Source organism: Cheilinus undulatus, linkage group 16, assembly GCF_018320785.1.
Source record: "Cheilinus undulatus linkage group 16, ASM1832078v1, whole genome shotgun sequence".
NCBI classification, from domain to species: Eukaryota; Metazoa; Chordata; class Actinopteri; order Labriformes; family Labridae; genus Cheilinus; species Cheilinus undulatus.
The window spans coordinates 1,365,641-1,391,919 of NC_054880.1; the positions used below are offsets into that span (position 1 = coordinate 1,365,641).

The 26,279-nt window shown below is 38.3% G+C and overlaps 2 protein-coding genes across 2 annotated transcripts; both read left to right on the top strand.

Annotated features, from left to right (window-relative positions):
• Nucleotides 1-236: 236 nt before the first annotated feature.
• On the top strand, nucleotides 237-3,278 carry LOC121524427 (zinc finger protein 184-like). The gene is made up of 2 exons (XM_041809809.1): nucleotides 237-1,106; nucleotides 2,134-3,278. Exons 1-2 carry the CDS (start codon nucleotides 923-925, stop codon nucleotides 3,096-3,098), a joined length of 1,149 nt encoding a protein of 382 aa, XP_041665743.1. The 5' UTR covers nucleotides 237-922; the 3' UTR covers nucleotides 3,099-3,278.
• Nucleotides 3,279-6,301: 3,023 nt separating this feature from the next.
• LOC121523441 (zinc finger protein 91-like) lies at nucleotides 6,302-26,081 on the top strand. Its single transcript, XM_041808342.1, has 5 exons — nucleotides 6,302-6,764; nucleotides 11,349-12,492; nucleotides 15,432-15,640; nucleotides 18,405-18,986; nucleotides 24,412-26,081. Exons 1-5 carry the CDS (start codon nucleotides 6,581-6,583, stop codon nucleotides 25,716-25,718), a joined length of 3,426 nt encoding a protein of 1,141 aa, XP_041664276.1. The 5' UTR covers nucleotides 6,302-6,580; the 3' UTR covers nucleotides 25,719-26,081.
• The last annotated feature ends 198 nt before the right edge of the window (nucleotides 26,082-26,279 follow it).

Genomic DNA, 26,279 nt, shown 5'->3' on the forward strand with positions numbered 1-26,279 from the left:
GGTAATTTGGTATTTTTCAATAGTTTTTATATTTATTTCATTTTCACTTTCTGTGTTCGACTTCAGCTTAATTTTAGTTTTATTTCTATTCATTTTAGTGTTAGTTTTAGTTTTTTTTACAGATCGATGTCAGGACTGAGTGCCAGTCATACATTTTTAAAAACATATTAAAACAGGCTACTCTTCACTTATCATTTTATTTGCTTGATGATGATGTTTGAATACAACTCCAGACATAAAACTACCACTATGTGAAGTCTTGACCAATCAGATCAGGCAATTTTACTTTCCACAGACTTGGGTGTAGGTCCCAGTCAGTATGGTTGTGTCAAAGACTAAAGCTACAGATATTTTGACTCTATTTTTATTTTACTGAAGTTATTTTTTTAAGCGCACTACACCGTTTTACTTAGTTTTTTGGTTTTTGGTGAAGATCTGACGAATTAAAACATTTGTTGTTTCCCTTTAACTTAAAAGGACATATCGTTTAAAAAAAAAAGTTTTTTAATCCCTTGATGCCATAAAGAAATGTAGTTAGTGTTTGACTAAAATGTCTTGTGAGAGGTGAGTTCCTTTATTCTGAAGGACACGAACAACGTTGCACCGGAAGTGACTAGTTTTGCGAACGTTACTCTGAATTTAGCAACATGGCGGCGAATTAAAACAATTTTTAATCTGCGCCACTTTCTGTGAGAGCAGCGATTCTGATCTCTCGGAGGCTCATTCTGTCAACTGAATGGACTTTAAGCTTTAAATATTTTTTCTCAGTTTCCTCTCCCTCAGTCATCTACCCGGAAACTACAAAGCTAGCTTAGCTTAGCATTCACACTGGAGATATGAGTGGTGAAACAGTCAAAGTTGCTGTTTGATGGAGTGGTTGTAGTGTTTACCAGAATAAATCAGCCAGTATAACTGTGTGAAAATGCCAGGAGTCGAGACACTGAGAGATTTTGTCAACCAGAGACTGACTGCTGCTGCTGAAGAGATTTTTGGAGTCTTTGAAAGAACGATAGCAGAATACGAGGAACAACTTTGTCGATGTAAAGAGGAAAACGAGCGAAAACAGAAACTTCTGGACGATGTTCAGCTTCGCTTTCACAGAGCAGGTTTGTTCATTTTTCCGTCAGTCATTGTTCTCATTCTGTTTGGACCGACTTTAAACAAATGGACAGTGTTGCAGAAGAGGTTGTATTCTAAGCTTTACGGTAACGGTCGTCAACGGTTATTTTAACTTTTAGCCTATTATTAGTGCGTGTGACTGATTCCTGATATTTGGAGCCAATATGCATTTGTTATGACAAAGAAAATGTCCTTGATGTGGCAAAATTAAATCTGCATGTGAAAAAATGAAGGAGTAGCTCAGTCAACATGAGAAACAGCACAGAGTAACACAGAAACAGGAAAACAGGAAGTGGTGCTTTCCCTGTGTCAGTGCCACCCAGGCCTCAGAATTTAAAATAATCACATATTGACTTTTAGTTGTAATCTTGGGGGTTGAGTGGGCGGGTTTTAATTCGATCATTCTCCCAAATCATTAAGCCCCACTATGAAACTGAACCAGGTGCTACATCAGTGGCAGCAACATTGAGCTGCTGACTTGATAAAAGTTCAATATTATTGTATTTGCATACAGTGATTCTGACTGGAATATTTAATCTACTGCTTGGATCTCTGAGGGCTTTATCCTATTTTAAATGTTTTTTAGGTGTAGGATCCCTAAAACGGTGTTTTTGCTGTTATTCTCTAAAATAAGGTTGGCATTCCTGATTTTGCATTATTTCAACCTTCTGCTTTAAGCTCTTAGCTCCCTTCTTTAAAAGACCCACTTTCAATTTGAAAACATCCCAAATCATTGGACCACCAAATGCTGGTTCAGAGGAAACAATAACAAGCGTTCTCAGGGAATGTGTTCTGGGCTAAAATACATTTAATCAATGAAATAAAGGAGAGCAACAGTAGCAGTTAAATAATAAGAAATTCAAGAGGAGTACAGGATCCCTGTAAAAATATTTCAGAGCTATACCAGAGCATTATTTCTTTGTTACATTAAACCTCTGATTGTGGCATACTGGATTAGCATGCAGTTATAATTTTCCATTCTGTTTGTGTTTTTGTGTATCTTTTATCCTGTAGACACCCAGCAGCTGTTAGTGCATCAAGAAGAGGTTCCCTCTGAGCAGCAGGAGTGGAGGTCCAGTCTAGAGCAGGAGGACACTGAGCCTCCACAGATTAAAGAGGAGGAGGAAGAACTGTGGAGCAGTCAGGAGGAACTGGAGGAGTTTAATACCATCAAGTTCCCCTTTGCTCCTGTCCCTGTGAAGACTGAAGATGATGAAGAGAGACCTCAGTCCTCACAGCTTGATGAAATACAAAGTGAAGGGATGAAAACAGGAGCTGATGGAGAGGACTGTAGAGAACCAGGACAGGCCAGGAAGTCAGAATCAGAGAGACATTCCCACTCAGAGACTCAGGACAAGACTGGAGACTGCTCTGAAGCTGAAACTGATGTCAGCGATGATTGGAGGATCACAATGGAACATGATTCTGGGTTAAATTGTGTGGAAAACTTAGATGATGATAGATCAGACAATGACAAGAAATCACACAGCTGCAGTAAAACATTCACAAGGAAATGTCATCTTGCTACACATTTGAAGACGCACCAAAAACAGAAACCCTTCAGCTGCTCTGACTGTGGTAAAAAGTTTAGCCAAAAGATTAGTCTGAACACACACATGGTGATCCACACAGGAGAGAAACCCTTCAGCTGCCCTGAGTGTGATAAAAAGTTTAGAAACAAGTCTCATTTGAAGTCCCACATGTTTGTTCACACAGGAAAGAAACTCTTCAGCTGCTTTCAATGTGAAAAGGGGTTTTATTACAAGTCTCATCTGAAAAGACACATGGTGATCCACACAGGAGAGAAACACTTTAGCTGCCCTGATTGTGATAAAAAGTTTAGTCAAAAGTGTCACCTTACTTCACACATGGTGATCCACACAGGAAATAAACCCTTCAGCTGTGAGCTCTGTGATAAGAAATTTTCATGGGATAGTCAGGTAAAAAAACACAAGTGTACCGGTGGCCAGACTTCATAAAATAAGAGAAAGAAGAGCTAACGAGGAGGACTGTAAGATGAGAACCAGGCAGTATCTGAGATATGTACAGTGCTTAACAAATTTATTAGACCACCTGTCATATTTGTCTCAAAGACCATCCAGCATCATGAAGTGCTTTAATGCAGACTCTTTCATTTTCAGTGAGCTCTCCACGTTTTACCATTTTGAACAGATATGATGGATTTCAAACTGAATTCACCCAAATTTGAGCCGGCTCACTGGGCTTCTCTGAGAAGTCAGAAATGAATCAAGCATAACATTCAACCACTAAAACTAATTTTTCTCTTCAGGAATGCAAGTAAATAACTATAATTTGACATATTAATCAAGAAATTATAATGTGCCTTACTGTTTTTTTTCAGGGTTTTTTTTTTGTAAATCAGTAAATTTGAAAATTCATGGATAACAATAATAATTACATTTTAGCATTAAAAATATCATTTGGGTTAAAGAGCTTCTACATATTGGTGTATTAACCATTGCAGAAACATAAAAAATGATTTTGGTAATTACCAATGCTGTTAATTTAGGGCAGCTGTGGCATAAACCTTACTTTGTTTAGGGTTAGGGTGGTCTAATAAATTTGTTAAGTACTGTAAAACGATGTGCAACGGGAGATTGAAGATAAAAATGATTAGGGGGAGATCAGAGAACATCAGTCAGGTTTAAACTCTAAGCCTGCTATACTCAAGCCTGCAGGTACTCAGCTGCACACAGCTCTTATTGGGATGCACAGATGCATCAGCTTAACATCAGTATCGGCTGATTTTATCCCTGTTTCCCTGCATATGCGAATAATATAGCAGGAATGTTTATCATTTATAAGCAAGTATCTGTTGTACCTGATGAATTGTCTGCTTGTCATCTGACATGTCTAGCTGATGAATAAAATAAACCAGTGCAGACCAAGTAACTTTCTGTACAATCTCTGATCTGATTTCATGGTCAAACACGAGAGAGAATGTTGGTGTTCTACGAGAAAGAAGAGATCATAAAAATCAGCTAGATTGTTGTGTTGAACATAAGTATCAGGCAAACTTTCAGTATCAATGCATCTCGAGTTCTTTTATCAAAAGTTGTAGTCTTGTTTGGAAAATAAATCCCATTTCTTTTAAAAAGGAGAAATTTTGCCCGAATACTTAATTCATTGAAAGTCACATCAATGCTGGTTGGCAATAAAACAGACTGAAACAACAGCATACAAGAGAGGCCCCTCAGATCATTGTTTCCAGTGCAAACTCCAAGAGTAAATCCTTTCTGTGGCAAAATGAGAGTCACAAATATCACTTAGTGAGGTCAGTTCAAAGCTGATGTTTTAACAACCCTTTCCAGACTGAAATACAAATGTAGATTGCTAAAAGCATGGACAGTCATAACAGAGAAAAATGGAAGACTACCTGCTATTATTGACTGTGATTCTCAGCAAAATGCTGTATGCTCAGGTGTGGACATATGACCAACTATATGCTGTGTGTTATGCTGTTGTCAGTTCTTTAATCCTATTTCTTTGTGTATGTGGATAACAGAGATGCACACAAGTTATTTTTTGCAAGTCCAAGTCAGGTCTCAAGTCTCCTATGGTCTTAATGAGCATTCTATGATCTGCTCCTGACATCCAGTCTGCTTAGACCACTGCATGGTTATATCTTAGGAATTCTCATCATCAGCACAGGTGGGATCACCTTTGGTGTAATAAATAAAGGATGGAACATTTCAGTCCTCGAAACTTAGTGCACGAAGATTAAGCCTGTTAACCTGACACACCAGCTGGATTTGTTTCACACATCCATCTGGAAAACCTTCCATAGACAGTGTTTGGGAAAGGGCAGAGCCTTTGAAAAAAAAATTGTAGGGTGACTGGATGAACGTTCTTTCTGTCACATCTTTACAGGCCCATCAGAGCAACAACACACGTGACATCATAGCTCCAAACTGAGGTGCACCGCTACCAAAAAATAAACTCCATAGAGAGCTGCACAACGCCATGGCGACTGTAGACATGTCAGTACACGACTTTTGTCGTTTTTGAAAAGAAAACAACTCACAGCTGGTCCTCTTTTTTTAACAAAGAAATGTTAAAAGTTCTGATAAAACATACGCTGTCGCAGCATTCACGCTAATGTCTTCCACCATGATTGCACCGGCCTCTTCTCGCTGCTTGCATACATCACAACTCTGCTGCACCTGACAGTACTGCCCCTCAATGCTGATTGGTCTTGTCACTTTCTCACCGAGCCCAAATGGTTCACATGGGAGCTTTGCAAGATAGATTTGCCAGTAAGAAAGACGGAAATGGGCAAATCCATCTGCTTTGCAAGGATATAGGCCTGTTATGTTTAAGGTTATAGTAGTTTGGGATTTTTCATTAGGTTTACTTTTTATTTCATTTTCACTTTCTGTGTTGGATTTCAGTTCAGTTTTTATTAGTTTTGACTGCTGGTTTGTTAGTTTACTTTAGTTTCTATTCTGCAAAAAAAAAAAAAAAAAGCTTTATTTAAGTTTAGTTTTTATTCGCTTTAGTGTTAGTTTTAGTTTTTTACAGATAAATATCAGGGCTGAGTGCCAGTCATATATATTTTTAAAAACATATCAAAACAGGCTACTCTTCACTTATCATTTTATTTACTTAAAGATAATGTTTGAATAAACTCCAGATATAAATCTACCACTATGTGAGGTCTTAACTAATCAGATCAGGCAATTTTACTCTCCTCAGACTCTGGTGTAGGTGCCAGTCAGTATGGTTGTGTCAAAGACTAAAACTACAGATATTTTGTCTCTATTTTTATTTTATGTGACTTATTTTTGTAAGCGCACTATACAGTTTAGGTGAGTTTCTTTCTTTTTTTTTTAAAAAAAAAGCTTAGTTTTTATTCAGTTTCAGTTAACTAAAATGATTTTTTAATTTTAGTTTTAGTTATTTACTTAGTTTTAGTTTAACTATAATATTCTTGGTTTTGTCACTTGAAGAACTGACAAAACATTTGTTGTTTCCCTTTAACTTATCAGGACATGTCGTTTCATAAAAAAAGATTTTTTTTTTTTAATCCCTTGATGCCATGAAAAAAGTTGGTTGGGTTTGGCTAAAATATCTTGTGAGAGGTGAGTTCCTTTATTCTGAAGGATTCAAACAGCGTTGCACCGGACGTGATTACTATTACGAACGCCTTTCTCTGCATTTAGCCACGTGGCGGCGAGTTAGAACAATTTTCAATCTGCGCCTCTATTTATGACAGAAGCGATTCTAATTCCTCAGAGGCTCATTCTGTCAAATGAATGGACTTTGAGCTTTAAATATTTTTCTCAGTTTTCTCTCCCTCAGTCATCTACCCGGAAACTACAAAGCTAGCTTAGCTTAGCATTCAAACTGGAGATATGAGTGGTGAAACAGTCAAAGTTGCTGTTTGATGGAGTGGTTGTAGTGTTTTCCAGAATAAATCAGCCAGTATAACTGTGTGAAAATGCCAGGAGTCGAGACACTGAGAGATTTTGTCAAGCAGAGACTGACTGCTGCTGCTGAAGAGATTTTTGGAGTCTTTGAAAGAACGATAGCAGAATACGAGGAACAACTTTGTCGATGTAAAGAGGAAAACGAGCGAAAACAGAAACTTCTGGACGATGTTCAGCTTCGCTTTCACAGAGCAGGTTTGTTCATTTTTTCCCTCAGTCATTGTTCTCATTCTGTTTGGACCGACTTTAAACAAATGGACAGTGTTGCAGAAGAGGTTGTATTCTAAGCTTTACGGTAACGGTCGGCAACGGTTATTTTAATTTCAGTGACCTTTTCTCCTATTTCTAAACCAGTTGTTACAGTCAAGGCTGGGAGACGTGATATGACCTTTCTGTGGTTCGAAGTGGCAACAATGTACAATTTCAAGTCATCAAAATGTGTCTTTAAACTGAGGACGAACGATCTCATTGTGTTTTTTTTTTTTTGTCGTAACGCAGTATGTGTTTATGTTTTGAGTTCTTCATCATATGTATTTCTTAATGATACAAGACAACAATCACTCAATTTAAAAACCAACACAATATAAGACAGTGAAACTAGGGCTGAACAATCTTTGAAGAATATCTCATTGGGATCATTTTGACTTAGGCTATATTGCAAATTAAGTATAGTTGTATAGAAGGGAATTGTAGCATCCCTCCTGAATGAAGGACGTAATGAATTAAAGTTATCTTAGCTTAATTCAAAACAAAACTTACAAAATAAAAAACTACAAAATGTTATAACTGTAGAAACGCCAAAGGGTCATCATTTAGACTAAACTGGTTACTTACAGGAATAATAATTTGTACATCATTCTGATTTTGATAAAGAACAAAAACAAAGAATTAAGTGCAATTTGGGTGGCTTGGGGTGTAGGTTGTCCTTTGAACGGATCGTTGAGAGGTGTGAGGGGTTCTTTTCAAACCTGGTATAGAAGCTGTTCAGGTCTTCAGCCAGTCCAGGGTTTCCAGAGGGCGGGGGGGGGGGGGTGGGCTTCTGTGGTCGGTGATGTCTTTCAGGCCCTTCCACACTGACGCAGGGTCATTGGTCAACCGGTTTTTGTAGCTTTTCAGAGTAACTCCTCTTAGCTACTCTGATCTCCTTTGTCAGTGTGTTCCTGGCCTGCCTGTACAGAGCCCTGTCCCTGTTTCTGTAGGTCTCCTCCTTGGCCTGATGCGGCTTCCTCAGGTTTGATGTGAACCAGGGTTTGCTGTTATTGAATGTGCAAAAGGTCTTGGTCTGCACACACATGTCCTCACAACAGCTGATGTAAGATGTCATAGTAACAGTGAGTTCATTTAGGTCTGAGGCTGCAGCTGTAAAGATGGTCCAATCAAAGCAGGCCTGTAGCTCCAGCTTCCACTCCTCTGTCCATCTCTTTACAGTCTTGACAACAGGCTTTGCAGATTTAATTTTCTGCCTGTAGGTTGGGATGAGATGAACCAGACAGTGATAAGAGAGCCCCAAAGCAGCACGAGGTACAGAGCAATAGGCGTCCTTTAATATGGTGTAGCAGTGGTCCGGAGTGTTACTGTCCCTGGTGGGACACTTTAAATGCTGTCTGTATTTTGGTAGTTCGTTGGTGAGGTTTGCTCTGTTAAAGTCCCCTAGAATGATGAGCAGGGAGTTTTTTCTCCATGTCTGTTACCTGGTCGGCCAGGTGTTGCAGCGCCTCCATTACGCACACCTGAGCAGGAATGTAAACACAGACCAGGACGAACAAGGAGTGAATAAAAAGGTCTGCAGTTTATGAACAGAGTCTCTATGTGAGGACTGCACGACTTCAACACTGTGACATCTGTACACCAACCTTGATTAACGTAGAAGCCCATTTCACCTCCCCTTTACTTCCCTGAAAGGTCCGTAGCACGGTCCGCTCAGAAGAGCTGAAAGCCCTGCCGCTGAAGCACGCTGCCTAGGATGTGTACACTGAGCCAGGTTTCAGTAAAACACAGGGCAGCAGAATGGCTCAAGTCCTTATTTTTTAGTTGAGGAGCAGCAACTCATCCATCTTGTTGGCCAGAGAGCAGACGTTCCCAAGATGTAGTGATGGGAGAGCTGTGTGTAATCCCTGCTTCGTAAGTTTAACAAGCGCTCCAGCGCGCCTCCTCCTTATCCCATAGAGAGCTGCTACTCCTCCCACCACAATCTCCGGAAAACTTTTCGGTTCAATGAGAACTGGGGAGAAAACTCCAGCAGTGGTTTTTCCATTATTCAGGAGCTCCTCTCTTGTGAATGTGATCACAGAGGGAGAGCAGAAAGCAAGAGAGAAAAAACAAAACCACTATAAATACTAGAGAGTGTAGTATCAGTGCGCCCTGCTGCAGCACCATGTTGGATCCCATTTGCGCCATCTTGGATACCATTAAAGCCAACTTAATGCATTGTTTTTCTATACTTTATACGGTCTTGCAGGTTATTGTTGACTAGAAGTGCCTTCATGGGAACTGAGGTCAGACCCTCTTCAATGCTTTTCCTCTGGACATCATATGAGGGATTACACCAGCATATGATAGTGTCATGACCTGGTTCAGGTGGTCACAACAAAGAAGGGAGACACCATGGCAAAGTTTAAAACAAGTCTTTATTTTTCCAACCAAACCAATTTAAACCAAATTAAAAATTTAAATCAAACAGTTCTCTAATTAAACCGAATCAGGCCAAATCAAATAATCAAATTCGGCAGTTTACTATTTAAACTGAATTAGACCAAGCTGAAGAGTCTAAAAAGCCAAATTAGTACAAATTAAATATTTGCAGCATGAAGTATGTAAGTCAGTAGAGTCAGTAGCATGGGATGTGCATGAGCGAAGGTAATGTGTGTAAATGTTGTAAAATGCAAACTTAGCTAAAGCTCGACCTAATCTAACATAACTAAACCAAAGTGTGGTATACCTGTGGAGGCCAGGTCAGAGAGAGAGTGCATGTGTGACCGCAGGAGCTTAAATAACCTCCTCACTCGAAGCGCAGGTGTGTGACATTATGCTAATCAATGAGCTGCACTCACAGACACAGGCTGGAGACACTCAGGCTGACAACAGCAGACATCATATGTCAACAACACAGTAGTTCTTAATTGTGCTGCCCAGTAGTAATCTCTGAGTGACAGAAGACCCCATCCCCTTTTTTCTTTTGCCAGTTGTAAGGTTTTAAATGGAATTTGAGGCCTTTTACCTTGCCATATGTATCAGGATAATATTTTCCCATTCTTTAAATTGTTTATGGCTTATTTCTATTGACAGGGTTTGAAATAGATATAATAATTTGGGTAGGATGTTCATTTTAATTGAGTCTATTCTTGAGCTGAAACTTAAGTAAGGGATTAGATTCCATCTCGCTATATCCTCTTGAATTTTCTTTTGTTTCGGGGAATAATTACATTCTAATAATTCTATGAGGTCCTTTGGTATTATGACTCCCAAATATTTAAAATGTTCTGTTTCCCATGCTAGATGGTACTTGCTCTTAACTTCTTCTGGTTGGCTATAATTTTATTTAAACAGTTGTGTTTTACTTATATTATTTTTGTTTCCTGTTGATTAATCAAAATATTCAAATGATTGCATTAGTTTAAGTAGAGAGTTTGTTGGTTGCCCTAGAAAGATCAGAATATCATCTGCATAGCAGGCTAGTTTATGCTCTTTCCCTTGAATGCTAATGCATTTTATTTCTTTGTTTTGTCTTATGTATTGAGTAAATGGTTCCAAATATAATGCAAATAATAGTGGTGAGCACGCGCAGCCCTGCCTTGTACCTCTTTCCAGAATACATTTTTTTGATAAATCACCATTAACTTTAATTCTAGCCGTGGGTTTATCATATAACGCCTGTATTGTTTGACTTGTTGTTTCATGCAGGCCAAATTTATGGAGAACTCGATAGAGACAGCTCCAATCTACTGAATCAAAAGCTTTTTCTGCATCAATACTAATTACCATTGCTGCTATTTTATTCTTTTGGATGTGATTAATAATTTGTAATCTCTGTTGTTTACTATCTTGCATCTGACGCTCTTGGATAAACCCTGTCTGGTCATTATTTATCAGATTAGACAGGAACTCCTCCAATCATCTAGCCATGATAGAAGTTAAGAGCATATACTCTATATTCAGAACTGAAATTGGTCTGTGTGATCTATATTCTTATTTATCTTTAGTTTCTTTTGGAATGGTGGAGATGATTTCTTCCTTCCAACTGGGCGATGTTTGTGCCTTCTTTAAAACACAATTAATGTAGGAAGCATCATTGGATGACCGGAATATTTAATTTACTTCTTGGATTTCTGAGGGCCTTATTTTAAGTGTTTTGAGGTGTAGGATCCCTAAAACTGTGCTTTTGCTGTTTTTCTGTAAAATAAGGTTGGCATTCCTGATTTTGCAGTATTTCTACCTTCCACTTTAAGCTCTTAGTTCCCTTCATTTAATGACCCACTTTCAATTTGAAAACACCCTAAATTATTGGACCACCAAATGCTGGTTCAGAGGAAACAATAACAAGGGTTCTCTGGGAATATGTTCTGGGCTAATGTATATTTTATCAAATAAATAAAGGAGAGCAACAGTAGCAGACAAATACGAACCTCAGGAAGAGTACAGGATCCCTGAAAAAATACTTAAGAAAAATACCAGAGTATTATTTCTTTGTTACATTGAACATCTGATTGTGACACACTGGAGTAGCATGCAGTTATAATTTTCCTTTCTGTTCGTGTTTTTGTGTATCTTTTTGTCCTGTAGACACCCGGCAGCTGTTAGTTCATCAAGAAGAGGTTCCCTCTGAGCAGCAGGAGTGGAGCTCCAGTCTGGACCAGGAGGACACTGAGCCTCCACACATTAAAGAGGAAGAGGAGGAACTGTGGAGCAGTCAGGAGGGACTGGAGGAGTTTAATACCATCAATTTCCCCTTTGCTCCTGTCCCTGTGAAGACTGGAGATGATGAAGAGAAACCTCAGTCCTCACAGCTTGATGAAATACAAAGTGAAGGGATGAAAACAGGAGCTGATGGAGAGGACTGTGGAGGACCAGGACAGGCCTGGAACTCAGAACCAGAGAGACATTTTCATTCAGAGACTCAGGACAAGACTGAAGCTGAAACTAATGACAGTGATGGTTGGAGGGTCTCAATGGAACATGATTACGGATTTAAATGTGTGGACAACTTTGGTGATGAGCGGTCAGAGAATGACAAGAAATCACACAGCTGCTCTCAGTGCAGTAAAACATTCAGATGGAAATGTCATCTTGTTACACATATGAGAACAAACCATAGAGAAAAACCCTTCATCTGCCCTGAGTGTGGTAAAAAATTTGATCACAAGTGTCGTCTGGCGGCACATATGGTGATGCACACAGGAGAGAAACCATTTAGCTGCCCAGAGTGTGATAAAAAGTTTAACCGAAAGTCTACTCTGACTACACACATATTTGTCCACACTGGAGAGAAACCCTTCGGCTGCTCTGAGTGTGATAAAAAGTTTAATCAAAAGTCCATCTTAGCTAAACACATGTTGGTGCACACAGGAGAGAAACCGTTTAGCTGCTCTGAGTGTTATAAAAAGTTTAGCCAAAAGATCACTCTGAACAGACACATGCTGGTGCACACAGGAGAGAAGCCATTTAGCTGCTCTCAGTGTGATAAAAAATTCAATCACAGTTCTACTTTGGCTAAACACATGTTGGTGCACACAGGAGAGAAGCCATTTAGCTGCTCTCAGTGTGATAAAAAATTCAATCACAGGTCTACTTTGGCTAAACACATGTTGGTGCACACAGGAGAGAAGCCATTTAGCTGCTCTCAGTGTGATAAAAAATTTAATCGCAAGTGTAATCTGGCTACACACATGAGGATGCACAGGAAAGACATCCTTCAGCTGTTAGTTCTGTGATCATAAATTTTCATTAAGTTTACTGGTGGCCAGGCTTCATAAAATAAGAGAAAGAAGAGCTAATGAGGAGGACTATGTAAGATGAGAACCAGGCAGTATCTGAGATATATAAAAAGATGTGCAACAAGACACTGAAGATGAATAAGATGATTAGAGGAAGATCAGAGAACATCAGTCAGGTCTAAACTCTAAGCCTGCTATACTCAATCCTGCAGCTACTCAGCTGCACACAGCTCTTATTGGGATGCACAGATGCATCAGCTTAACATCGGCTGATATTATCCCTGTTTGCATATATATGCAAATAATATAGCAGAAACGTTTATCCGCATGTATCTGTTGTCATCCGACATATCTAGCTGATGAATAAAATAAACCAGTGCAGAAGACGGAACATTCTGGAGAATGTCTAATGTGATTTCATGGTCAAACATGAGAGAAAATGTTGGCGTTCTACGAGAAAGAAGAGAACATAAAAATTGGTTAGTTTGTTGTGTTGAACACAAGTATTGGCCCAAACTTTCACAATAAATCTATCTCAAAGTCTTTTATCAAAAGTTGTCATCTTGCTTTTAAAATCAATGCCAAAACATTTTCAAAAGTAGAAATTTTGCCTGTGTACTTGATTTATTGCAAATCACATAAATGCTGGTTGGCAATAAAACAGACTGGAACAACAGCAGAGAATAGAGGCCCTTTAGATCGTTGTTTCCAATGCAAACACCAACAGTAAATCCTTTCTGTGGCAACATGAGAGTCATAAATATCACTGAGGTAAGTTCAGAGCTGATGTTTCAACAAACCTTTCCAGACTGAAATACAAATGTAGATTGCTAAAAGCATGGACAGTCATCACAGAGAAAAGTGGAAGACTACCTGCTATTATTGACTGTGATTATCAGCAAAATGCTGTATGCTCAGGTGTGGACATATTAGCAACTATATTTTGTGTGTTATGCTGTTGTCAGTTCTTTAATCATATTTCTTTGTGTATGTGAATAACAGAGATGCACACCAGTCATTTTTTGCAAGTCCAAGTCAGGTCTCAAGTCTCGTATGGTCTTAATGAGCATTCTATGATCTGCTTCTGACATCCAGTCTGCTTAGACCACTGCATGGTTATATCTTAGGGATTTAAAGCCTGTACTGTATTCTCATCATCAGCACAGGTGGGATTGCCACTGGTGTAATAAATAAAGGATGGATGTTTCCGTACTCGACACTTTGTGCACAAAGTTTAAACCTGTTAACCTGACACGCCAGATGGATTTGTTTCACACGTCCATTTGGAAAAGCTCCCATAGATGGCGTTTGCGAAAGGGCAGAGCCTTTGATAAAAAAATTTGTAGGGTGATTGGATGAACGTTCTTTCTGTCACATCTTTACGGGCCAATCAGATCAACAAAACACGTGATGTCGTAGCCCCAAACCGAGGTGCACCGCTACCAAGGAATAAACTCTATAGAGAGCTGCACAACACGAACCATGGCGACTGTAGACATGTCAGTACACGACTTTTGTAGTTTTGGATAGAAAACAACTCACTGCTGTTCTTTGTTCTTCTTTTAATGAAGAAATGTCATCAAGTTCTGATAAAATGTATACTGTATATTGTAATGTATAGCATTCAACCTAATGTCTTCCGTCATAATTCCACCGGGCTCTTCTTGCTGCTTGAATACATCATGACTCTGCTGCGCCCAACAGTACTGCCCCTCAATGCTGATTGGTCCTGTCACTTTCTCACCGAGCCCAAATGGTTCAGATGGGAGCTTTGCAAGACAGATTTGCCAGTGAGAAAGACGGAAATGGGCAAATCCATCTGCTTTGCAAGGATATAGGCCTGTTATGTTTAAGGTTATAGTAGTTTGGGATTTTTCATTAGGTTTACTTTTTATTTCATTTTCACTTTCTGTGTTGGATTTCAGTTCAGTTTTTATTAGTTTTGACTGCTGGTTTGTTAGTTTACTTTAGTTTCTATTCTGCAAAAAAAAAAAAAAAGCTTTATTTAAGTTTAGTTTTTATTCGCTTTAGTGTTAGTTTTAGTTTTCTACAGATAAATATCAGGGCTGAGTGCCAGTCATATATATTTTTAAAAACATATCAAAACAGGCTACTCTTCACTTATCATTTTATTTACTTAAAGATGATGTTTGAATAAACTCCAGATATAAATCTACCACTATGTGAGGTCTTAACTAATCAGATCAGGCAATTTTATTCTCCTAAGACTCTGGTGTAGGTGCCAGTCAGTATGGTTGTGTCAAAGACTAAAACTACAGATATTTTGTCTCTATTTTTATTTTATGTGACTTATTTTTGTAAGCGCACTATACAGTTTAGGTGAGTTTCTTTCTTTTTCAAAAAAAAAAAAGCTTAGTTTTTATTTAGTTTCAGTTAACTAAAATGATTTTTGAATTTTAGTTTTAGTTATTTAGTTAGTTTTATTTAACTGTAATAACTTTGGTTACGACGATCTGACAAATTAAAAAAGTTATTACTTCCCTTTAACTTATGAGGATATATCGTTTTAAAAAAGGATTTGTAAAAATCCCTCGTTGCCATGGAAAAATGTTGTTCGTGTTTGGCCAAAATATCTTGTGAGAGGTCAGTTTCAACATTTATTCTGAAGGACACAATCAGCGGTGCACCGGAAGTGACACTATTGCGAACACTTTACTCTGTATTTAGCGTTTTTTTTTTTTCATCCGCGTCACTTTGTTAAGAGAGATAAGCTGTTCTGACCTGTCAGAGGCTCATTCTGTCAAATGAATGGACTTTGAGCTTTAAATGTTTTTCTCAGTTTTCTCTCCCTCAGTCATCTACCCGGAAACTACAAAGCTAGCTTAGCTTAGCATTCAAACTGGAGAGATGATGGGTGGGGAAACAGTCAAAGTTGCTGTTTGATGGAGTGGTTGTAGTGTTTTCCAAAATAAATCAGACAGTGTAACTGTGTGAAGATGCCAGGAGTCAAGACACTGAGAGATTTTGTCAAGCAGAGACTGACTGCTGCTGCTGAAGAGATTTTTGGAGTCTTTGAAAGAACGATAGCAGAATACGAGGAACAACTTTGTCGATGTAAAGAGGAAAACGAGCGAAAACAGAAACTTCTGGACGATGTTCAGCTTCGCTTTCACAGAGCAGGTTTGTTCATTTTTCCCTCAGTCATTGTTCTCATTCTGTTTGGACCGACTTTAAACAAATGGACGGTGTTGTAGAAGAGGTTGTATTCTAAGTTTTACGGTAACGGTCGTCAACGGTTATTTTAATTTCAGTGACGTTGTCTCCTATTTCTAAACCAGTTGTTACAGTCAAGGCTGGGAGACGTGATATGACCTTTCTGTGGTTCCAAGCGTCAACAATGTACAATTTCAAGCCACCAAAATGTGTCTTTAAACCGAGGAAGAACGATCTAATTGTGATTTTTTTTGTTGCAATGCAGTATGTGATTATGTTTTGAGTTCTTCATTTGTATTTTTTAACGACACACGAAAAAAATCATTTAATATAAAACCAACGCAACAAAAGATAGTGATAAGATCGACAATCTTCAAAGTATATCTAATTGAGATCATTTTCACTTATATTGTAAATTCAGTATCCATTGTTGTAGTGAAGGGAATTGTAGCATCCCTCCTGAATGAATGACAGTTGACTCTTGTTCTGATGATTTTCGTGGTTTATTTTAACTTGACAACATCAAACAGTCAAACTAAACTGGTTCCTTACAGGAATGATAATTTGTACATCATTCTCATTTTGATTAAGAAAAAAAAAAACAATAAAAGTGGGATTTTGTGAATTATTCTTAGACTAGCTCTTGACTGTGTGCCTGATGTGTAGGACGTCGAATCTCTGATGTGGAGAAAAAAAATGATTAACTGGTATTTTGACTTCAGGTTAAAGAAATGGTTCACCATTTGTAATTTGAAAATTTCATTAGGATATGTTGTGATTTGATCTACATTTTGACAGTCACACGCACTAGTGCTGCACAGTTAATCTAATCACAATTGCAATGTCAGACTTTGCAATAACAAAACTGCATACAGGGCTGCAATTATTATTTTATAAAGAAGTTTGAAAATGGTTTTATTTATTTTTCAACACTACTTAATATTTGTATCTTTTTGATGAGAGATACACACTTCAAATGTTTCATTATTCTCTGTATTTTCCTTGATAACCATGCACGTACACTCATGATACCATTTATTTATTAGATTGTTTTCACATTTGACAATATTGTCCAGTAAGGGTCAACCAATAATGTTGAATTTTTCAGGCCTGATATCAATACAGATTATTATTAGCGCATGTGACTGATTCCTGATATTTGGAACCAATATGCATTTGTTATGACAAAGAAAATGTCCTTAATGTGGTAAAAGTAAATCTGCATGTGAAAAATGAAAGAGTAGCTCTGTCAGCATGAGAAACAGCACAGAGTAACACAGAAACAGGAAAACAGGAAGTGATGCTGTCCCTGTGTCAGTGCCACCCAGGCCTCAGTGCTGATTGGCTGGTAGTTGCTGGTCAGGTAGTATTGTGGACAGAACAGGTGAGACTGCAGAGAGTGAAAACAAACCCAGAGAGGAAGACACACCTTGCAGTGAAGCCAAAATAATATGTCTTTTGATGAAATGATTTTAGCTGATGATCAGGACAATGAAATGCAGACACCAATAATCAGCTAAATGTCAAATATCTGCATTAATAATTATCCAGGCTGATAATCAGTCCACCCCTAATGTCCAGTATAATTGCAATTACATATTTTTACCACATTGTGCAGCACTACTCAAAAAGTTCAAACTTGACAAACAAACAAGCAGTAGCTAAAACAGATAATTTTACCAATCAATTCAAGTTCACAGTTTGTCTTCTTGTCAGTCCTGCAGTTTTTATGTTTATATTTGCATTGCATCAGTTATGATAAAAACAGGAAAAAAAACATGGTCCAAATATTTGTTTGGAGATGTAGATGAGTCTTTGTTTAACCAGGAATGGTGCCATGAAATGGGGCTGTGCAATATTTCTTCATTGTGTCAAAATACCAGTTTAATGCATATTTTTGCAACAGAGATGTTCTAATCCACACATTATTTAAGCAGTCATATGTAATTTTTTTCTAGAATAGTTTGCAAAAACATTCTTCTTCAGTCCCATTCAGCCCTATGTAGAATAGTTTATTTTACTTATGTTGAAAAAATACACAAGATGGGGAATTTAAAAATAATCACATATTCACTTGCAGTTGTAATATTGGGGGTTGAGAGGGGATGGATTAAGATCATTTTCCCAAATCATTAAGCCCCACTATGAAACGGAACCAGGTGCTACATCGGTGGCAGCAAAATTGAGCTGCTGACTGGATTAAAAAGTTCAATATTATTGTATTTGAATACAGTAATTATGACTAGAATATTTAATCTACTTCTTGGATCTCTGATGGCCTTATTTTTAGTGTTTTTTTTAGGTGTAGGATCCCTGAAACTATGTTTTTGCTGTTATTCCCTATAATAAGTTTGGCATTCCTGATTTTGCATTGTTTCTACCTTCTACTTTAAGCTCTTAGTTCCCTTCTTTTAAAGACTCACTTTCAATTTGAAAACATGCTAAACATTTGGACCACCAGATGCTGGTTCAGATGAAACAATAACAAGGGTTCTCAGGGAATATGTTCTGGGCTAAAATACATTTAATCAAGGAAATAAGGGAGTGCAAAAGTAGCAGTTGACGAATGTGAAACTCAGGAGGAGTACAGGATTCCTGAAAAAATATTTAAGAAATATACCAGAGCATTATTTCTTTGTGACATTGTACCTCTGGTTGTGACACACTGGAGTAGCATGCAGTTATAATGTTCCATTCTGTTTGTATTTTTGTGTATCTTTTTGTCCTGTAGACACCCAGCAGCTGTTAGTGAATCAAGAAGAGGTTCCCTCTGAGCAGCAGGAGTGGAGCTCCAGTCTAGAGCAGGAGGACATGGAGGACACTGAGCCTCCACACATTAAAGAGGAAGAGGAAAAACTGTGGAGCAGTCAGGAGGAACTGGAGAAGTTTAATACCATCAAGTTCCCCTTTGCTCCTGTCCCTGTGAAGAATGAAGATGATGAAGAGAAACCTCAGTCCTCACAGCTTGATGAAATACAAAGTGAAGGGATGAAAACAGGAGCTGATGGAGAGGACTGTGGAGGACCAGAACAGGCCTGGAACTCAGAACCAGAGAAACATTTTCATCCAGAGACTCAGGACAAGACTGAAGACTGCTCTGAAGCTGAAACTGATGACAGTGGTGATTGGAGGGTCACAATGGAAAATGATTACGGATTAAACTGTGTGAAAAACTTTGGTGATGATAGATCAGGCGATGACAAGAAATCACACAGCTGCTCCCAATGCAGTAAAAGATTCAGATGGAAATATGATCTTGCTACACATATGAGAACAGACCATGGAGAGAAACCCTTCAGCTGCCCTGAGTGTGGTAAAAAGTTTAACCAAAAGTCTCATCTGACTACACACATGTTGGTGCACACAGGAAAGAAACCCTTCAGCTGCTCTCAGTGTGATAAAAAATTTAATCAAAAGTCTAATCTGGCAACACACATGTTGGTGCACACAGGAGAGAAACCATTTAGCTGCTCTCAGTGTGGTAAAAAGTTTAGTCACAAGTGTCATCTGACTTCACACATGGTGATCCACACAGGAGAGAAACCCTTCAGCTGTGAGCTTTGTAAAAAGAAATTTTCATGGGATAGTCAGGTAAAAAGACACAAGTGTACCGGTGGCCAGACTTAATAAAATAAGAGAAAGAAACGGTAATGAGGAGGACTATGTAAGATGAGAACCAGACAGTATCTGATATATATAAAAAGATGTGCAACAAGAGACTGAAGATGAATAAGATGATTAGAGGAAGATCAGAGAACATCAGTCAGGTTTAAACTCTAAGCCTGCTATACTCAATCCTGCAGCTACTCAGCTGCACACAGCTTTTATTGGGATGCACAGATGCATCAGTTTAACATCAGTATTGGCTGATATTATCCCTGTTTGCATACATATGCAAATAATATAGCAGGAACATTTTTCAGCTTGTATCTGTTGTGCCTGATGAATTGTCTGCTTGCCTCTAACATATCTAGCTGATGAATAAAATAAACCAGTGCAGAAAATTGAACTTTCTGGACAATCTCTGATATGATTTCATGGTCAAACATGATAGGAAATGTTGGCGTTCTACGAGAAAGAAGAGAACATAAAAATCGATTAGATTGTTGTGTTGAACATAAGTATCCACTCAAATTTTCACAGTTAATTCAACTCGAGTTCTTTTATCACAAGGTGTAGTCTTGTTTGGAAAATAAATCACAAAATTTTTCAAAAGTAGAAATTTTGCCTGTGTACTTGATTTATTGCAAATCACATAAATGCTGGTTGGCAATAAAACAGACTGGAACAACAGCAGAGAACAGAGGCCCTTTAGATCGTTGTTTCCAATGCAAACACCAACAGTAAATCCTTTCTGTGGCAACATGAGAGTCACAAATATCACTAAGTGAGGTCAGTTCAGAGCTGATGTTTCAACAACCCTTTCCAGTCTGAAATAAAAATGTAGATTGCTAAAAGCATGGACAGTCATACCAGAGAAAAGTGGAAGACTACCTGCTATTATTGACTGTGATTATCAGCAAAATGCTGTATGCTCAGGTGTGGACATATGACCAACTATATGATGTGTGTTATGCTGTTGTCAGTTCTTTAATCATATTTCTTTGTGTTTGTGAATAACAGAGATGCACACCAGTCATTTTTTGCAAGTCCAAGTCAGGTCTCAAGTCTCGTATGGTCTTAATGAGCATTCTATGATCTGCTTCTGACATCCAGTCTGCTTAGACCACTGCATGGTTATATCTAAGGTACTTAAGCCTGTACTGTGTTCTCATCATCAGCACAGCTGGGATCACCTTTGGTGTAATAATGAAAGGATGGACGTTTCAGTACTTGAAACTTCGTGTAGGAAGATTCAGCCTGTTAAGCTGACACACCAGATGGATTGTGTAGCACACATCCATCTGGAAAACCTTTCATAGACAGCGTTTGGGAAAGGGCAGAGCCTTTGAAAAAAACTCTGAGGGTGACTGGATGAACATTCTGTCACATCTTTACAGGCCAATCAGAGTATCAGAACACGTTACATCATAGCCCCAAACTGCTACCGAGGAGTAAATTCCATAGAGAGCTGCACAACACGAACCATGGCGACTGTAGACATGTCAGTACACGGCTTTTGTCGTTTGTGAATAGAAAACAACTCACTGCTGTTCTTTGTTCTTCTGTTAATAAACAAATGTAGTGAAGTTCTGACAAAATGTACACTGTCGCAGCATCCACACTAAGCATCCTCACTGCTTGCATACGTCATGACTGCTGCACCTGACAGTACTGCCCCTCGATGCTGATTGGTCCTGTCACTTTCTCACCGAGCCCAAATGGTTCACATGGGAGCTTTACAAGATAGATTTGCCAGTAAGAAAGACGTAAATGGGCAAATCCTTCTGCTTTGCAAGGATATATGCCTGTTATGTTTAAGGTTATAGTAGTTTGGGATTTTTCATTAGTTTTTATTTTTATTTCATTTTTACTTAATGTGTTCTATTTCAGTTCAGTTTTTATTAGTTTTGACTGCTGGTCAGTAGTTTAGTTTCTATTTTGCAAAAAAAAAGCGCTTAGTTTTCGTTTAGTGTTTATTCGTTTTTATTGTTAGTTTTAGTTTTTTACAGATAAATATCAGGGCTGAGTGCCAGTCATACATTTTTAAAAACATATCAAAACAGGCTACTCTTCACTTATCATTTTATTTACTGAATGATGATGTTTGAATACAACTCCAGACATAAAACTGCCACTGTGTGAGGTCTTAACCAATCAGATCAGGCAATTTTACTCTCCACAGACTTGGGTGTAGGTGCCAGTCAGTATGGTTGTGTCAAAGACTAAACCTAAGGATATTTTGTGTCTATTTTTATTTAATTTAGTCAGTTTTTTGAGCGCGCTATTCAGTTTAAGTTAGTTTTTTTTTTTTTTTGGTAAAGTGTAGTTTTTATTTAGTTTCAGTTAATTAAAATCATGTTTGAATTTTAGTTTTAGTTTTTTTTTGTTAGTTTAACTATCATGACCTTGCTTACCTCACTTGAAGAACTAACAAATTTAAACATTTGTTGTTTCCCTTTAACTTATCAAGACATGTCGTTTAAAGAAATTTTTTTTTTTAAATCCCTTGATGCAAAGAAAAATTGTAGTTTGCGTTTGGCTAAAATGTCTTGTGAGAGGTGAGTTCCTTTATTCTGAAGGACACAAACAGCGTTGCACCGGAAGTCATTATTATTGCGAACACCTTCCTCTGTATTTAGCAACATGGCGGAGAATCAGAACAATTTTTAATCTGCGCCTCTATTTGTGAGATAAGCGATTCTGATCTCTCAGAGGCTCATTCTGTCAACTGAATGGACTTTGAGCTTTAAATGTTTTTCTCAGTTTTCTCTCACTCAGTCATCTACCCGGAAACTACAAAGCTAGCTTAGCTTAGCATTCAAACTGGAGATATGAGTGGTGAAACAGTCAAAGTTGCTGTTTGATGGAGTGGTTGTAGTGTTTTCCAGAATAAATCAGCCAGTATAACTGTGTGAAAATGCCAGGAGTCGAGACACTGAGAGATTTTGTCAAGCAGAGACTGACTGCTGCTGCTGAAGAGATTTTTGGAGTCTTTGAAAGAACGATAGCAGAATACGAGGAACAACTTTGTCGATGTAAAGAGGAAAACGAGCGAAAACAGAAACTTCTGGACGATGTTCAGCTTCGCTTTCACAGAGCAGGTTTGTTCATTTTTCCCTCAGTCATTGTTCTCATTCTGTTTGGTCCGACTTTAAACAAATGGGCAGTGTTGCAGAAGAGGTTGTATTCTAAGTTTTACGGTAACGGTCGTCAACGGTTAGTTTAATTTTAGTGACTTTTTCTCCATTTTCTAAGCTTTCTGTCTTTAAACTGTCTTTAAACTGAGGAGGAACGATCTAATTTTTGTTGCAACCCAGTATGTGGTTATGTTTTGAGTTCTTCATCATAGTTTTAACGACACAAGAAAAAAAAAATTCAATATAAAGCCAACACATTATAAGTTAGTGATACTAGGGTTTGACAACATTTGAAGTGTATCTTATTGTGATCATTTTCACTTATATTGTAAATTCAGTATCCATTAGGGATGAACCGAAAATTCGGCCACCGAAAATTTTCGGCCGAAAGACTTTTATCACCGATACAACAAGGCCGAAACACGACGTTGTGATGACGCAAGCAAAAACCGCGGCCAGCACGGGCTTGGTGCAGTGGTTCTCAAATAGGGGTACGTATACGTGAAGGCACTTAAGGGGATACGCGAGATTTTAAAATACATGCCGGCTATTTAAGAAAAATAGCGCCTTTCTTTGCACGTCAGGAGCGACACTTTTTTGCGAGTATATTACTTACATTCTAATATCACATTCGTGCTGCAAACGTCTGCGGTGGGTTTTCTCTGTCCTCTGATAAACACTGATATTTTTTGAAGCAGAAGATAAAAGGAGGTTTGTCCCTCTCTGTCCTTCACTCCGTCAACATGAGAAACAGCACAGAGTAACAGAAACAGGCAAACAGGAAGTGATGCTGTCCCTGTGTCAGTGCCACCCAGACCTCACTGCTGATTGGCTGGTAGTTGCTGGTCAGATAGTATTGTGGACAGAACAGGTGAGACCGCAGAGAGTGAAAACAAAACCTGAGAAGATGACACACCTGGCAGTGAAGCCAAAATAGCACGTATTTTGATGAAATGATTTTTGCTGATGATCAGGAAAATTAAATGCAGACACCAGTAATCAGCTAAATGCCAAATATCTGCATCAGTAATTAGCCAGGTTGATAATTGGTCCACCCCTGATGTCCAGTATAGTTGCAATCACACATTTTTACCACATTATTTAAGCACTCCTCAAAAAATTCAAACTAAAAAATAAAAAAACAAACACAATAAAATGTGGTCCAAATATTTGTTTTGAGATGTAGAGGAGTCTGTGTTTAACCAGAAATGATGCCATGAAATCGGGCTGGACACTCAACTGAAATTTGGATTAAAACACAATAAATCTCTCTCCAATTTTCAAATCACAAAAGGTGCAATATTTTTTAACCTGAAATCTGTGTCAAAATACCAGCTTAATATAATTTTAGCAGCAGAGATGTTAGGATCAGCACATTAGGCAAATGTTCATGTGACTGCAATTAGATTATTTTCCCAATTTATGGAGCATTGCTATGAAATTGAACACGATATTACATCAGTAGTAGCAACACTGAGCTGCTGACTTGATATTTACATTTATAGATACATCAGTGATTGTATTTTGAATATTGGAATTTACTTCTTTGATCTCAGAGGGCCGTATTTTAAGTGTTTTGAGGTGCGGTATCTTTAAAACTATTTTCCTTTATGTATTTGCTGTTATTCTTTATAATAATGTTTGCATTCCTGATTTTGCATTGTTTCAGCCTTCTGATTTAAGCTCTTAGTTTCCTTCATTTAAAGACTCCCTTTCATTTGAAAAAAAACTAAGTATTGGACCACCAAATGCTAGTTCAGAGGAAACAATAACAAGGGTTCTCAAGGAATATGTTCTGGGCTAAAATACATTTTATCAAGGAAATAAAAGAGAGCAACAGTAGCAGTTGACAAATATGAAACTCAGGAGGAGTACAGGATTCCTGAAAAAATACTTTCAATTTATACCAGAGTATTTCTTTGTTACATTGTACCTCTGATGCATGCAGTTATAATTTTCCATTCTGTTTGTGTTTTTGCATTTCTGTGTGTCCAACAGACAACCAGCAGCTGTCAGTGACTCCAGAAGAGGTTCCCTCTGAGCAGCAGGAGTGGAGCTCCAGTCTGGACCAGGAGGACACTGAGTCTCCACACCTTAAAGAGGAAGAGGAGGAACTGTGGAGCAGTCAGGAGGGACTGGAGGAGTTTAATACCATCAAGTTCCCCTTTGCTCCTGTCCCTGTGAAGACTGAAGATGATGAAGAGAAACCTCTGTCCTCACAGCTTGATGAAATACAAAATGAAGAGATGAAAACAGGAGTTGATGGAGAGAACTGTGGAGGACCAGCACAGGCCAGGAACTCAGAACCAGAGAGACATTTTCATTCAGAGACTCAGGACAAGACTGAAGACTGCTCTGAAGCTGAAACTGATGACAGTGATGGTTGGAGGGTCACAATGGATCACGATTACGGATTAAACTGTGTGGAAAACTTTGATGATGATAGATCAGACAATGACAAGAAATCACACAGCTGCTCTCAATGCAGTAAAACATTCAGAAAGAAATATCATCTTGCAACACATATGAGAACACACCTAAAAGTAAAACATTTGAGCTGCTCTGACTGTGGTAAAAGATTTAAGTTTAAGTCAAGGCTAACTAAACACATGGTTATCCACACAGGAGAGAAACCCTTCAGCTGCTCTCAGTGTAAAAAGGGATTTATTTACAAGTCTCAGCTGAACACACACATGTTCGTGCACACAGGAGAGAGGCCATTTAGCTGCTCTAAGTGTGATAAAAAGTTTTATCACAAGTCTAGTCTGATTACACACATGGTGATCCACACAGGAAAGAAACGTTTTACCTGCACTGAATGTGATCAACAGTTTTACCAAAAGAGTCATCTGAACTCCCACATGTTTCTTCACACAGGGGAGAGGCCATTTAGCTGCTCTAAGTGTGATAAAACATTTAACAGAAAGTCTACTCTGACAAATCACATGTTAATTCACAAAGAAGAGAAACCCTTCAGCTGCTCCAAGTGTGATAAAAAGTTTAATGAAGAGTCTCAGCTGAACTCCCACATGTTGGTGCACACAGGAGAAAAACTCTTCAGCTGCCCTCAGTGTGATAAAAAATTTAATCGCAAGTCTCATCTGGCTAAACACATGGTGATCCACACAGGAGAGAAACCATTTAGCTGCTCTGAGTGTGGTAAAAAGTTTAACCAAAGGTCTCATCTGACCTCACACATGGTGATCCACACAGGAGAGAAACCCTTCAGCTGTGAGCTGTGTAAAAAGAAATTTTCATGGGATACTCAGGTAAAAAGACACAAGTGTACCGGTGGACAGACTTAATAAAATAAGAGAAAGAAGAGCTAAGGAGGAGGATTATGTAAGATGAGATCCAGGCAGTATCTGAGATATATATAAAAAGATGTGCAACAAGAGACTGGCTACAATTACGATGATTAGAGGGAGATCAGAGAACATCAGTCAGGTTTCAACTCTAAGCCTGCTATACTCAATCCTGCAGCTACTCAGCTGCACACAGCTGTTATTGGGATGCACAGATGCATCAGCTTGACATCCGTATCGGCTGATATTATCCCTGTTTGCATACATATGCAAATAATATAGCAGGAACGTTTATCATTATCAGTGATTATCTGTTGTACCTGATGAATTATATGCTTGCCTCTGACATATCTAGCTGATGAATAAAATAAACCAGTGCAGAAAATTGAACTTTCTGGACAATCTCTGATATGATTTTATGGTCAAACATGATAGGAAATGTTGGCATTCTACGAGAAAGAAGAGAACATAAAAATCGGCTAGATTGTTATGTTGAACATAAGTATCAGCCCAAACTTTCACAACCAATGTATCTCTAGTTCTTTTATCACAAGTTGTAGT

Bases quoted from the DNA above. Each gene is read 5' to 3' on its own strand.
- LOC121524427 (XM_041809809.1), top strand. From the start codon at position 923: ATGCCAGGAGTCGAGACACTGAGAGATTTTGTCAACCAGAGACTGACT. The intron at 1,107-2,133 runs GTTTGTTCATTT...TTTATCCTGTAG, and splicing joins GCTTCGCTTTCACAGAGCAG to ACACCCAGCAGCTGTTAGTG.
- LOC121523441 (XM_041808342.1), top strand. From the start codon at position 6,581: ATGCCAGGAGTCGAGACACTGAGAGATTTTGTCAAGCAGAGACTGACT. The intron at 6,765-11,348 runs GTTTGTTCATTT...TTTGTCCTGTAG, and splicing joins GCTTCGCTTTCACAGAGCAG to ACACCCGGCAGCTGTTAGTT. The intron at 12,493-15,431 runs GTGATCATAAAT...TTTTCCAAAATA, and splicing joins ATCCTTCAGCTGTTAGTTCT to AATCAGACAGTGTAACTGTG.